We start from the raw sequence: 14,861 nt of genomic DNA on the forward strand, positions 1-14,861 counted from the left end.
AAACATTAACTGAAAACAGACTTGGGCAGAAAATATGAGCATGTTACATGCTAATATCTATCTGGTATGCATGGTATCTGCAATACCTGAATCTGCATTGCTTCATCTAGCCAAGCAGGGCAAAAGCCAGCTGAATGGAGGAACTGACTAAAAAACAGTCCTGTATTTATGAACTCTTCATTTTTAGAAATTATTAACTGGATTGGAAAGACCACTTGTCCCTTTTTCTGCATTTAATGAATGAATTTAAATTTGCCCAGAGACAGTGTGAAATACTGGGCTGAAGTGGAGCATTCTCATTTGGTGACACTGTACCTTGGTCAGACAGTTTGCTTATTATATTTTTAGAAGACACTGAGATGGGGAAGACCCAGTGGAAGGCAAATCTGTAATGCTGGAGGAAAAAAAAGGTGTGATTTGGTAGAAAGAAGAGTTACATTTAGGCATGATAATTCATTGATGTAAATACACCCTAGGAAGTGACTGGGCACTCTGCAGTTCAGCAGCATGAATATAAGGATTATAGTGAATCACAAGGCGATCATGAGTTAACAGCATGGGTTTTGTGAAAAAGCCAAAATACTGTTCTGTGGTATGCAAGTAGAAGTACAGTCTCTGAGACACGTGAAGATTATCCCTCCACTGTGCTCTGGATCCGTCGGATCTTGATCAAAGCTGGGTCTGTAAAATAGCAATGAGAATAGTTGAGTCCAGAAAACATGACTTGCAAGGAAAGACTGGAGACTCAAGGTTGTTATGAGAAAAGATTTTTATGTCATTTTAGTTAGAAATTATAGATAAAATAGAGAACAAAACAGAAAACCTTGAAGTGATGCATATTGGACTTCCTGGAAAGATGGTAAAGTTCTAGAGACTGGAAATCCGTGAGATCAGGTCAGGCAAATATCTCACAGGAGTGATGTGGATGTAGTTGATCCTGCTGGAAGTTCAGGGGATGAATGACAATTGGTCCTTTCTGGCTTTATAGGTCTGTGATGGCCAAGTTCCTTTATAAAGTGCAAGGCAATGGGAATTTGTCCAGGGAGGTTGTGGATGTTCACTCCATGGAGGCATTCAGTGCCAGGCTGGATGGGGCTTTGAGCAACCTGGTCTAGAGGGAAGTGTCCCTGCCTATAGCAGGGGGGTGGAACTAAATGATTTTAAAGGTTCCTTCCAACCCAAACCATTCCATAATTGTGTGTGTGTTTCTGTGAATTCAGGTCTAAGCGTCCTCTTTACATTTTTGCAGAGTTGACTAATTCCATATGCTTGAGTGTTCTTGAAGGCCTATACAGGGTTTGATCTTAAAGAGCTCCAAGCAGCTTTGCAGCCAGAGCTATTTGATTTGGGATAGATGCCCTGACCACTCGCTGCAGTTGGAGGAGAAGGTCAGAGTCATCCCTGAGCCCTCTTTCCATTAGAGGAGCGGTGGCAAAGACTCCTGTGGGGAAGGCTGCTGAGTCAACCACAGAGTGCGGCTACCAGTGAGGCAGAGGAAGGCCTCCACGTTGTAAAAATAGCCGCACGAGGAGCCCTAATACACTTAAGTGCTTATTTTTCCATGTGTGATGTCATGTAAACCAAGCTGCTGGGCAGTATGACATAGCAGTTGGCCAAAAATAAAATGTAACCCAATCAAAACTTCTTTTTTTCTGAAGTTAACCTTTGATGGGTGGAAGGGATAGGTACTCTGTTTTTCCAGTAAGTTATTGTTAGAAAAAAATAATCCACAGGGGCATAGGCAAGTGGAGATGAGACTGGTGCCTGTTTCCACTTTGTGACGCTGATCCCCTGTTAAGGACAGGAATCGTAACTCTCTTATACAGAAAAGTTATGCGTGTAATATGTATGCAGGATTTCTCTGGGTCCTTCTACAGTTGATTTCATTGAGCTAAATTTTTGGGCTTGCTTGATTCTGCAGAAAAGGCATAGATTTGAAAGCATTTGAAGCTGAAACCCAGGAAGGAGAGCCAGTACCAACATCCTTGGCACAACCCTCTCTAATCCATGTTTCTAAACCATAGCAAAATGTTTTTATGGGCCATATGGTGGTTCATCTTGTTTCAGTTTTTGATGCTCGGCGTATTGCTTGATTTTTTTAATTTTTATTTTTGTCAATTGTGGTAGATCTGCTTTGTGGAAGTTGGGCTGAAACCACTAAAACCCTTTCAAAAAAGTCATTGAATGCCTGGAAGTGCTGGTAATTTGACTGCTATCCTGCCAGGGCTAGAATTACTCTCTTCAGGAAGAAGAGTGGCTTATGAATCTCTTGCTGATGGAGAAACGCCCAGACCTAAGGACTGAGATTCCTTTTCCTCCAGCCTAGAAAACAGTGGAAAAAACTTTGCAATCTTGTTTCACATGCAGAAGCATGTGCATGGTGTGAAAGAACTCTGGATACAAACAGGCAGAGTTTGTGGGTTGTTTTTTAATAGCTGTAAATATTTCTTTTAATGATTTCTGCTTTTGTTTCCCCCAGCACTGTAACAGCAAAAGCTAGGGGAGAAAAACCCAGATATCACTATCTTGTCATTGCTCTTCTTTGCAGAGCCTCTGACCTGTTTCTGCTGGATACACGGGCAGTGTGGGCTTCGGAGGAGGGCTGGTTGGAGTTTGATGTCACTGCCACCAGTAACATGTGGGTGATGAATCCTCAGCACAACATGGGACTCCAGCTGAGCGTGGTGACCCGCGACGGTAGGTCATGGATCAGTTAATGCGAGTTCATCTCACAAGCCTTTTGGATGCTGTTTGGAAGTGGTGTTAATGGCGGCCAGTTTGATGTTGGGAATGAGCAACCAACCTGCCCTTGTGGGATGGTGAGGGCAGCTGACATGATAGCATTTCACAGGAATTTGAAAGGTGGAAAAGGAGAGAAGAGTCTGCAAGGGAATATGAAATTGGGTTTTAGAGGATAAGCAGTGGGGACAGAAAAGATCTAGGTGAGCACAAGATCACAACAAAAGACAACGACGTCTTCTCTCTACAGGAACAAGCCTCTAATTATATGTTTTCTTTTTATCACTTCATCTTAGAGTTTGGTATGCTTGTGGGGTCAAATGTGACCAGAAGGATTGTCCACTCTATTCCCTGAGGAAATGTTAGTTCCTCCCCAAATGTGCTGAGGGCCCGTTCCTGTGTTATGACCAATACACCTTGTTTCTTTGCCCTCTGCTTTCGTCAAAGAGCTCCTAAACCCTTCTCTGCTCCTTGTGTTTCACCAGCAGCAGAATAATGTCCTGAGACAATCAGGCTTTGTGTTTTATGTATCTTTCTCTATACCTATTTAAGACCTAAAATGGAGTAGAAGTACCACAGGAGTACAAAGAGCTGAGTGCCACGATGGAGCCTCTTGTCTCGGGTGGGCAGGTTGCTGTTGTAAAAGTGTCAATAGGTTATAGTGGCAGAAGGGAAGCAATAGAAGAGAAACAGCGTGATCAAGAAGAGAGGAAACAGTGCTTCTGGGAATGCCGCAGCTCTGGAAATAGCAATCCAACTGCACAATTTCTCTAATTCTCCTGTTCAATTTGAAGGTTTCAGTGTAAATCCTAGAGAAGCAGGCCTTATAGGGCGAGATGGCCCTTATGACAAGCAGCCTTTCATGGTGGCGTTCTTCAAAGTGAGCGAAGTCCACGTCCGGACTACGAGGTCAGCGACAAGCAGGCGCAGGCAGCAAAATCGAAACCGCTCCACTCAGGCTCAGGATGTTTCCAGGGTGTCAACTGTCACAGGTAATCATGGAAAGCCCTTTCTGGCTGGGAATTGGGGTCGCTTCTTGGGACGTTTCTTTTTGCATTGATGTACAAAGGCAAGAAAGGGGATCTGAAGTGGGATGCTGCTCTTTGGGGGTGCAGGTTGCATCTGCAGTATAACGGGAGAAGGAATCTCATGTAAGGGGTCTTACAGGAGTCCTCAAACCCGAGCTGGAATGCAGACCATCTGTGAAATCACAGACATTAAATTCAGTTTTTGCCTAGACTCACACCATGTGAAATACCAAATTTACAAGACTCAATATTGGTGTACATTGAGCTCTAGCATACTTCACGCATCCATTTCCAGCAGGATCTTCTGTTGGTTTCCTTTGGAAAAGCTGGTAGAACAACACAAGATTTCTTTTTTTCCCCCCAAAGGGAACAGCCATGTAAATGGTGATGTATGTTTTCAGGTGTGCAAGCAGACTTGCTTGTTTGCTGTGGAAAGTTTGCACATTGCAGGTGTTGTACAACAACCTTAGGAGTGCTGTTACGTGATGGTGGGATGTATGGGAACTGCTGAATCACGGCCTGAACCTCTGATTGATCACCTGAGGCGAGCCATGAGTCAGCCAGAGGAGCACAGGTGAAGGCAATTCAGCTGTGCTGCCAGAAAGAGTGGAGCCTGGCTGCACCTCTCCTAGAGGTGGCTGCCAGTGGGGAAGGATCTCTGCTGGAGATCGCCTCTACTGGTGTTTTGTGGGTGAACCCTGGATAAGAAGGCCTTCTATTTATTTTCTTTTGTTATCATAGTCTACTTTGCCTAACTCTCTTGTTTATTTTGTGACCATAATTTCCTAATATTCTTTGATTATACGTGGGACAACTCTGAAATTCTGACAGAAACTGAGAAAGTCCTGCCGTGTGCATCTTGTCTGCTTTCCAGCTGCTCTGCCTTATATCACAGTGCTGCAGTCCTTCATTCATCATGTACCTTCTTTCCTCTCAAACATTTCAGCTCATTCCAAGCTACTTGATTAATTTGCCTATGCTGCCCCCTTCTTTTCCAATAGGATCCCTGCTTTTCCAGCACCTATAAATAACCATACCCCCAGGAAGAGAGGTGATTGCTTTTTGTCAGTGTACCTTCAGACCCAGCATGGGGAGATGAGCCAGCTTGTCCAAAACTGCAATGAGAATTCTTTGGCTGCCTTCTCTAGCATGCTTGGGCAGTGGGCAGGCTGCACCTGTGATGGCACTGCACATGCTGACAAGGTGCAGGTATGGCTTCTAGCGGTGCTGTGCTGGAGGCTTTGTCCTCTGGGGCTGGCAGGATAGCTGGGGAAAGTGGGCTAGGAGGAGACACAGGGACCAGCATCCATCTGCCATGCCATCCTATTGAACTTTGTTGGGGTTAGTGGCTGGGTGACCTCCCTGCCCAGAATGTACTGTTTGTCCATATAGGTACTCGCTTCAGACTCAGGATAGGCTCAAGCTTCTCCTTAGCTCCATAAGCTTTGCAGTGCTAAAAACAAGTTTTGAGTCCTATTAAATTAAAAGATATAGCTCAAAGCTCCAGAAGGAAAATATATATTGGGCCAAAGGGCCATTTTTACATTGCTGCCTTCTTTACTGCACCAGGCATCAGATTATAAAAGTATAAAAAGACAAAAAGGGAAAAAATGTAGCTGGCTGTTCTGCGGTCTTAAGTGCTTTTTTGAGCTCTCATAGCTCAAAGGCAGCTTTAATTTGAAACTTGGAATTTGGCAGTTCAGTCATCAACAAGGTATAGTTGAGCCTCTGTGGATTTAAGGCGGGGAAAGGGAGGAGAATTTGATGTTAAGATGTATGTTTGTTTGGTTTCTGTGTTTAGAAAAGAGAGACTGTGTCAGCTTATTTTCCTTTCTAAGTGTGACACTCTCAGAGTCTGTTCTCCTTAAAAAGTGGTCAATTTAATAGCTTGAGAGGCACCGGGCATCCCGAGGAGGGATGACTTCATGAACTAATGTGCATTTTTAGCATTGGTGGGAAGAAGGAAACTTCTTTTTCAGTTGAGTGGGTTCCTGTGTCCATGCTGCACTGATGCACAGCAGGCCTGGGGAAGCATTTTCCATGGGACAAAAAGCAACATGCGGGTCCAGAGGTTACCCTGACAGTCATTTCACTCCTGGGGGTGCCCAGATGCAATAGGATGCAAGGCAGGCACAGTACCATGCATGGTCCTGACCTGCACAACTTCCTCTTTCCGTGTATCTTGCATCTCATCATATGTTTGGTGCATGCTTGTCCTTCAGCAGGGATTGATACCATCTACGAGGCCTTGAAGGCAGTTTCTGTCCTGGAGAGTTTAGCAGCTGGCTGGAGCTGGTGCTTCTCCCTTCCCTCTCTTAGTGATCACTTGGTTTGTTGGTTGGGTCTGTTTTTTTTTTTTGCTTCATTCCAAAAGTGATCCCCTTTTCCAAATGATGCTGTAATTTAGGTCATGGTAGTATTTAAAAAAAAAAATAAATGCAAAATGATCTAAAAATGGAAAGAATTCCAAGTCTCACTGTTAGGAGCCCTTGAAATGTACTGCTGGATTTGGCACCGGATCTGGGGAGCCAGGGATTGTGCAAAGGCACGCTGCTGCCTGCAGGGCTGGGATCCTGCTGTGTCCCCTGTGATGTGCAATTCTTGTCCTGCAGTCATTACCAAGCATTTAGAAGCTAAGGTTATGGCTGTGGCATAAGAATCCAAATAGTCTGTAGTTTTTTGCCAAGAACACTTATTTCCCTGAATTACAAACACGTAGTTACAACTGGAACCAACTTATATAAAGCAGAACTCAGTAACCCCCATGGCTATGAACTGCTTTGACATCGAGTCCTGCGTCAATGCATTCCTGGATCTGAGCTCTGCTCATCTGCAGGAGGAGGATGAGCAGGATAAAAGAAAAAGTGGTTTTGGTTGTTGAGGCAGAAAATCATGCATCAGCTCAGGCCCAGGACGTGGAGGCACGAGGTGGCTGGGAGGAGAGCAAAGGTGTTTCTCTGTTTCTTGTGAGGTCTGGAGGCCATTGCCCAACCATTTTTGCAGTAGGTTCAGACCATGGCCCCAGGCTCTGGGCTGGCCATGTTGTTACCAGAAGAGCTGGAGAATCTTCAACTCAAAAGGCAGCAGCCCCTGAATGCTAAAAGCATTATTATTCCATGGTCAGCTCCTCCATGACTGATTTTGAATGGTTCTGTGTGGAGCCAGGAATCGAACTCAGTGATCCTTGTGGGTCCCTTCCAATTCAGGATGCTCTGTGATTCATAGAGCACTCCCTTCTTGGGTCCTTCTCTTCATTGTCAGAGGCTCCAGGGTGAATAATATGAGGTGCTTCATCAAAGGGGGGGGGCCCTCAACGCAGCACTTCCATGCAAAGATTCATACGCCGTGCAGTGCTTCTGGCAGGTTATCCTGGTGCATGTGGGAGCTCAGTGCCACTAAGGGCAGTGCAAGCAAAAACTGAAGGTAAATAAGGCATGGCCAGCTCTCCTATGTGTGCTGTCACGTGCATGTCCTCTCCAGCCTGACGTCTCCCCTTGTTCTCCCACAGCAGGCTGCTTTCATGTGAAGTGGGCTGTTGTTATCCACACGATCGGTTTACACTGGTTTCATCTGGGCTGAGCACCAAAGTCAAACACCAAGGAGAAGTGGCTGGCCTTGGAGACCTCTGTCAGAGCTATCTGGGACTACAGAGGCAATTAATTACCCTGTGGAATTTGGTAAACTGGCACCTTTGGAGCAGTGAGGGTATTCTCAGGCAGCTCAATCTCAGTAAATATTTATATCTCCTTTGCCAGCACTTAACATGGGAGAGGCGGTAGGAAATCTGAGGTTGGTGCATATCTATCAGTAGGAGGAAGATCATTAGGGTCAAACTATTCCCTCTCCTCTTTAGTGATGTAAATGCCAGTGTCCAGCCTTAAGAGAAACATCTGTGCTGGCAGATGGGCAGGCTTGCATTGTGGTGCGACCTCATTGAGGGCCATACAACAGAGAGGAGCCGCCCTACTTATGCTGCTGGGACTGCCCTTACGTATAAGAAGCCTTGGGACTAATTTTAAGTGCAGAACAAGAGGTTTATGGCTGTTTTCTTTGTTGTTGCTTTTTTTCTTTTTAGTCTTGCAGCCTTTTGCAAATGCCAAGCTGGTGTTCCCAACCAGAAAATGCACTAAACCTACAGTGAGTCTATAGGAACTCTGTAGCAGCTCTGTGGACTCTCAGAAGTTGTGGATGTCTCTGGCACTGAGCATGGCAATGTGGGCTAAAACAGTTGAGCACGCTGGCCTGGGGCAGCTGACGCTGCTTTCCAGGGACTGGGGGTAATGTGTCATGGAGGCCAGGTTCACTAGTTCAGTAAGCTTGAGCTCTCGATCAAAAACTCTTTTCTGACTCATAATTATGTGGCTGTAGGGCATGTGCCAAGCCCCAAACCATCAGGAATGGATCATTATGTGTGATGATGTCCACCTGGGATGGACAGTAGCTGGTGAGCAATGAAGGGTGTCAATTTGGTGACATTCAGGATTTTTTAGGGCCAGTTTCACACTGTGTGAGAACAGACTCATAGCATGTTCTGTTTGTTAAGCGGTAATTTTTTCCTCTGTTTTCTTAAACTTTTGCTCACAGTCTTCCTTCCCACTCCTGTTTTCTCTACTTCCCTCACCTTCTTCCCTTTCCCATAGGTAATTGGGGTAACTCATATTTGGGAAATACTGTAGTTCTGCCTCCTTGGTTAGGAGTAGAATCATAGAATCATTAAGTTTGGAAAAGACCACTAAGATCACCCAGTCCAACCCATCCCCACCATGCCCACCAACCACGTCCCTCAGTGGCACATATAAATGTTTCTTGGACATCTCCAGGGACAGTGACTCCACCACCTCCCTGGGCAGGCTGTTCCAGTGTCTCACCACTCCTTGTGAGAATAATTTTTCCTAATATCCAACCTGAACCTCCCCTGGTGTGACGTGAGTGCATTTCCTCTTGTCCTATCACTTTTACCTGGGAGAAGAAGCCAACTCCTACTTCATTGCAGCCCTCCCTTCAGGAAGTTGCTGGGACTGATAAGGTCTCCATTGAGCCTCCTCTTCTCCTTAAATATTACCTACCAAATACAATGTTTCTCATAGAACAATGAAGTTGTGTTTTCAAGTACTAACCATTGACAACCAGAAGTATCTTCTCATTTTTTTTTCCCCCCCTCATTATGACCAGATCCTTTAGAAACATCTCATGATAGGAATTTCAAGGACCAAAAAGCTTCTTTAAAAACAAAACAAAACAAAAAAAAACAAAACAACCCAAGCGGCAAAACAAACCAACCCACACCCTGGTTACGGCTTGGTAGGTCTGGTTTGCAAATGGAAAGGTTGAACAGAAAAAGCCTGAGCTACTGGGCATGGCTGAAATAGCACATGTTTATGCTGCAGCAGCCTGAGAGCCGGCTCTGCTCACCTGGTTACGTTTGTGATTGAAGCAAAGCTATTGAAAGCCTGAAATGCAATCCCAAATGTTTAAAACCCAAACTGCTTCTAAAAACAGCTCCCTAATCTGTGGTGGTTTGGAGGCTGGGTTTGTTTTGAGGTGTGGGTCTTTTTTCAGACCTCGGTGTTAACTGTACCCAGCTGTGGTGCTGGGCTGCCCTTAATGTCAGTTGGATGTGCTTTTAGTATTATAGTTTTCTTTTGAATAAATATTTGCATTTGTAGTTCCCCAACTTAGGGTTGGTGGGGTGGGGTGGGGGGGGGGGAGGAAAGAAAAAGAAAGGCTTATTCAGAGCCAAGGAAAAAGTCACTAAAAATATTTTTCTATCCCAGCTGCCACGTTTGTGGAAAGCTGTGCTGGGACCGTGCCCTTTCATGCAGCGTTAGGGGCACTGGGGGCTGCTTGGCCAAAACGAGGTCTCAGCATCCTCATGTGGCATCCGGCCTCGTATGGCAGCCTGCCGGGCCGCAGGCAGAGCGTGCAACAGGAGTGGAGGCCCCATTGGTAGGGAGCTGGGAAGCCAGGCCCAGGTCCTGCCTGTGGGACAAACATCCCCATCCATGCTGAAGGCTGGCTCTTTTGTTTCCTGCCACAGATGCTGTTTTCTTTGCCCTGCCGTGAGTCTTGGGCATGGCTGCTGGGCCACATGGCTCAGCTGGATCTGGGCAGCCATGGGGAAGTGAAAGGCCCCTCTGTCACAGCGTGAGTCCTCCCTTCACCATGGTCCCAGGTGCTCGTGTGTGGAGCCGCCTCACTTTCCAAATATAGAGAGGAAATTCTATTCACAGACAAAAGCTGCATTTTGTAGGCATGTCTGAGCAACTTCTGCATGGTCAGAACTTCACTAAATGCTATGGCAAGGGTCAGAGCTGGGCATCCCGTGCTGCTCTGTGCAATGGCGGCAGCACAGAGCAAGCTAATGGTGAGAGCTCATCCACTCTCGTGTCATCTGCAGATCAACATGTGGTGGTGGGCTGTGGGAAGTTTTGCAAAGTATGGTTAATATAGGTCTGAGAGGCACCTCTGTGCAATGTGGAGCCACCAACTGGGCAAGCTCGGGGAAAGGCACATGACTTTTGACTGCAGGACATCAGAGCTGTGCAAGGACTTCTGCTCATCGGCACAGGGCAACAAGGAACCTCCGAGGACTTGTGATGCCCTCAGGAACTGTGTGGGTTGTGAGTGTACCCTGGGGAAATGTGCATATGAGCGGCAGCAGAGATGTGGCACGTGCTGGGGGATGGAGCAGGGATTTATTTTGAAGAAATGATTTTAGTGAAGGTGTTTTATGAGCACTGCTCATCAGGTTTTTAAGGGAGGATGAAGGAGTTCTAAGCCAGTCACTGTTACTTGGGTGCCACCGTTCCCATAGGTATCTTGAAAATCTCAGTCCTGCTTTGGCTGTCCAAAGAAGAGTCTCTGCAGTGCACACATCTGTCCAGCTGTGTGCTCCAGTGATGCTCTGCCTCTTTAACTTTCTAAATTCCTGTTTTGTTCTTTTTTATCCTAACAGATTACAACAGCAGTGACTTAAAAACAGCATGCAGAAAGCATGAACTTTACGTTAGCTTCCAAGACTTGGGATGGCAGGTGTGTGATGTTTCTCACTGGATAAACTAGACATTTTGTTATGAAATGTTAGCTAAACAGTGTCATGGTAATTCCACTCAAGGTTGCCATTATGCTTTAAGATGTCCCTTGTGCCTCCCTGCTAAAACCAGTCACAGGGAAGGGCAAATAAATATTGATAGTTGTGACATTTGACAAAATCCAGAGGAAGCGTGATATTTTATGAGATACAAATATACAGCCATCCTCTGTCACTCATGGGAGTCACGACAAGGACTTGTATCTGCATACCTCTAATGATAAGGAAAAACAAATGGGTTAAGTACCAGTTTTAACAAAATCAAGTCTTTCTAGTCATCAACCCAATATTAACCTTGCCCTTATGTTAAAATCCCTAACTGGTGCCCCCAGAAGTTAGCACTGGCTGCATGGGTAGACCAAAGATTGGTTTTAGTTGCAACACTGCAAGGCTAGGAGGGTGTCTCAGGCAAGCTCTTTAGGGCCCAGACTCTAGTGCATTAAATGTCACATTTCAATGTTCTTTTCTTTTTTTAATTCAGCACCTTTTTGTGTGCAGAGCTTGCAAAACCTTGCCCCTCCACACCCTTTGCAGTGCTTCCCTTATACAGCACTAAACCACAAATGTATTCACATTATCAGCGCTTGCCTGTGTATCAGGAGAGTGCCTGCTTTACAAAGAGCAGCTTGCTTAACCAGGAGCAAAATTACAGCTGAATGAGTATGTCAAATGTAGTTTTGGTGTGCCCAGGAATCCTTGTGTCAGCAATCGCACCACAAGCTTAGTTAGAAAGCTGTGGCAACAGTTGCTGGCTGTTTAGTTACTGCTGTGGCAAAATTCATGCTAACCCAGATGTGTGTTGACACCTGATGCCAAGGGAGAAGTGTCTCCTGATAACTGGCGATGATGACTCTTTAAAAACACCTTTCTGCACTGTTAACACAAGGACCGTTTTTTGGTTTTAATTTGCTTTTGGCTCATTTGTAGCAGCAGGAGAAAAGCTGTAATTTTCCTGGTGTTATCCCTATGGGGAAACATCACTTTTTTTCTTCCCATGGCGTTGTGTTCCTTGCTGGGAAAGCCTTGCCACCTGCAGCTCAAGGAGGCCACTCTTCCCCACATGTAGAGAATTTAGACAGATGAAACTTCCTCCAGTGGCCCTAGCTGTAGTTCAGCCAGAGGACCTAACCTGCAGGAAACATGGAGCATAAAGGCATCCAAACCACAATCCTCACAAAGTGCCACAGCAGCAGTTTTGGAAATAAAACTGTTTTCATTTGTGGCAGCGAAGCGCGTAGCAATGCACCATTCTTTGGACACGAACATCAGTGTCCATGGAAAAGTCACAGCTTACAAAAAAAAAAAGAAACAACAAAAACCTTCAGTGAAAACACATTTTCCCCCTGAAGAAAAAGTGGAAAATTTTCAGCTGGCCTTAATTGGGTGCAGTTGTCTCTAGAAGCTGGCAACTTTTTAATTAAAATCACGTTCCGTTTGTTTCCTAAAAAAGGACTGGATAATCGCTCCAAAGGGCTACGCAGCCAACTACTGTGATGGGGAGTGCTCCTTTCCTCTCAATGCACACATGAACGCAACCAACCACGCCATCGTACAAACTCTGGTAAGTCTCCAGAAAGACCTGTGCTAAAGCCATAGGTGAGTTTCGAAGTGAGTTACCATTGTATCAATTATGTTCTCTTTTCGACAACAGGTTCATCTTATGAATCCTGATTACGTTCCCAAACCATGCTGTGCACCTACCAAACTAAACGCCATATCAGTTCTTTATTTCGATGATAATTCTAATGTAATCTTGAAGAAATACAGGAATATGGTAGTAAGAGCCTGTGGATGTCACTGACAAACAGTCCTCACGTGGACTCTGTGATTCTACCATGAACTTCCATACTACCTTCCATAATTTTACGAACTACCTGACAGTGGGGAGAAAAAAGTTGATGAATCACCTTTCAAAACACCATTTATGTGCCTTGTGCGAGGAAAGGGCTTGTGGAACCACATGGTGTGGTGTGAGCAAAGAGCTGGAATTCTTCAAACGCGACCCTAAGCTGCAGTGGCTGCTCAGCTCTGCAACTGGAGCTCGCAAAGCAGCAATATGCCTGCACACGTGCTTATTGGCTGGGATGGTCTTAATCTCATCTAGCAGCTTGGCCTTATCAGTTGCTTGGATGTGTGCTACAGTTTATGCAGATGGACATCCAACACCCAAAAACAGTGAGTTTTTTGAGGGGAGAGGGTCGCTAAAGAGCATTGTTACTACATCTGACTTAGTATATACCATGTGTACAATAGTAATACGAAATTCCTAAGGGTAGGAATTGCCTTTTGTCTATAAGGACCAGCTGTTACACCTCTCCTGTTAGTCTTCTCTGAAACCTATCATGATAGCATGCATTGTGCCAAAGCAAATCTTTTGGGTACCTTGGTCTCTGAGCAGAGTTTAAATCTGATGCTGAGAGAGTAAGATGGCTTGGCTGCATCCTGTGTTAGAAATACTAGCATGAACTTAGATCGTGGCTGATCTTTCCTGATCAGGGTTTGACTGTGAGTAGGGTAACTTCACATATTTGTTCTTACATGACTTCCTTCCACTCCCTGAGTGGAGCTGCCTCATCTTACTACCACTTGCCCAGGAAGGAAGTCTGGACACTTCTCCAGCTGTAAGTCAGACGTAAAAGTTTAGGGGCCATTCATTCTCTAGTTGGACAATTTATTTACAGGAAGACAAAATGTCAGCAACTGACTTATTCAAATATTTGGCCAACCCTTCCCCTTCAACTCACGCAACTAACAAACTGGTATAAAGGATGCATTCACACGGTAGCCACGGTTTGTCTAGCAGAAGCTAACAGCAAATTGTTTTGATCAATATTAAACTTGTATTAAATGCACTTACCTCTTGATTCTTGCATTTAAAAGGCTTCTTGTAAATACAAGCTATAATTTATTGCACTTTTCACTGTATATTCATTGTGCTGTATCATTTATAGAAAGACTGCTTTTTAAAAAAGTTTTTATTTAGAAAAATCTCAGTGTAAACAATTGTATCACTTCGATTTTATACAAGAAACTCATGAGATTGTGCTTCACTAGAAAGTTGTTAAAAACATGATAATAAAGGCTTCCTTCAAGGCAGAAGTATGTACATTGATCTAACACATCTGCCATACAACACTTAGCTTCCATTGTGGATTTTTCACCTCTGCACATTTTTAAATTGAACAGAACCAAAAGGTTCTTGACAGACAGTGAAGTACCACGAGCTATCCACTGATTTCAAAGTTCATTACTGTTTTACTTTTTTTTTTAAATGAAAACAAACCTACTCCATATGATGGATAAGATCAGAATTTTGACAGATTAGTCAAATTAGCCTGTAGTTTGTCACATTCATTCCATGAGTTTCTGTGCACACACGGGATGGCAGAATTCAGTCCTTGGTTTGCTGCTGTCATTGTACTCTGACAGTACCTGCAGTGTAATTCTTTGGCTTTCAACTGTCAAACCTGGAGCATCTTATGCACCAAAGAACAGATCCATATCATAATCCAAGGCAACAGGGAGGGCATGGGCCTAACATTCAAACTTAGCAACACTTACACCTGGAAAAAAAGGTTAAGGCTCAAGAAGAGTGGGGAACTGTTTTAGACGACTGTCAAACAGAGCGGAAAAATTACTTATATTGTACTACTTGTTCTCCAAGTGCTCTGACTAAAGAGCAGGTCAACACAAAGGTGAAGGTAGGAAATGCATGTAATCAGCTGTGAGGTCTAACCGATCATTTAATATTAACGAAGTAGCTATAATAGAGCCAGTTTGCTTTGACTCTATATAAATAGAGCATAGTTACTCCTCTGGAGCTAAAAAGCAGTCTACAACAAAAAAACATCCACCTGACACATACGCTATGGCATCAGTAATGTTCAGGCACATGTTACAGTACCATTGCTTTCATTATGGCTGACCTCCCATGCAGAGAGGATTAAGAGGAAACAGCTCGTGGTGGCCTGGTATCTTCCAAATGTGTGTTTTCACCCTCCTAT

General features: G+C 44.6%; 1 protein-coding gene across 1 annotated transcript in view; it reads left to right on the top strand.

Moving 5' to 3' along the window:
• Positions 1–14,126, top strand: part of BMP6 (bone morphogenetic protein 6) — an 85,292-nt gene extending 71,166 nt beyond the window's left edge. The window contains exons 3-7 of the mRNA XM_048940886.1: positions 2,549–2,697; positions 3,534–3,731; positions 10,723–10,799; positions 12,308–12,418; positions 12,509–14,126. Coding sequence (XP_048796843.1) covers positions 2,549–2,697; positions 3,534–3,731; positions 10,723–10,799; positions 12,308–12,418; positions 12,509–12,658 — 685 coding nt within the window. The 3' untranslated portion in view covers positions 12,659–14,126. The remainder of the gene's footprint in view (positions 1–2,548; positions 2,698–3,533; positions 3,732–10,722; positions 10,800–12,307; positions 12,419–12,508) is intronic.
• Positions 14,127–14,861: the final 735 nt, after the last annotated feature.

This window comes from Lagopus muta, chromosome 3 (genome assembly GCF_023343835.1).
Source record: "Lagopus muta isolate bLagMut1 chromosome 3, bLagMut1 primary, whole genome shotgun sequence".
NCBI classification, from domain to species: Eukaryota; Metazoa; Chordata; class Aves; order Galliformes; family Phasianidae; genus Lagopus; species Lagopus muta.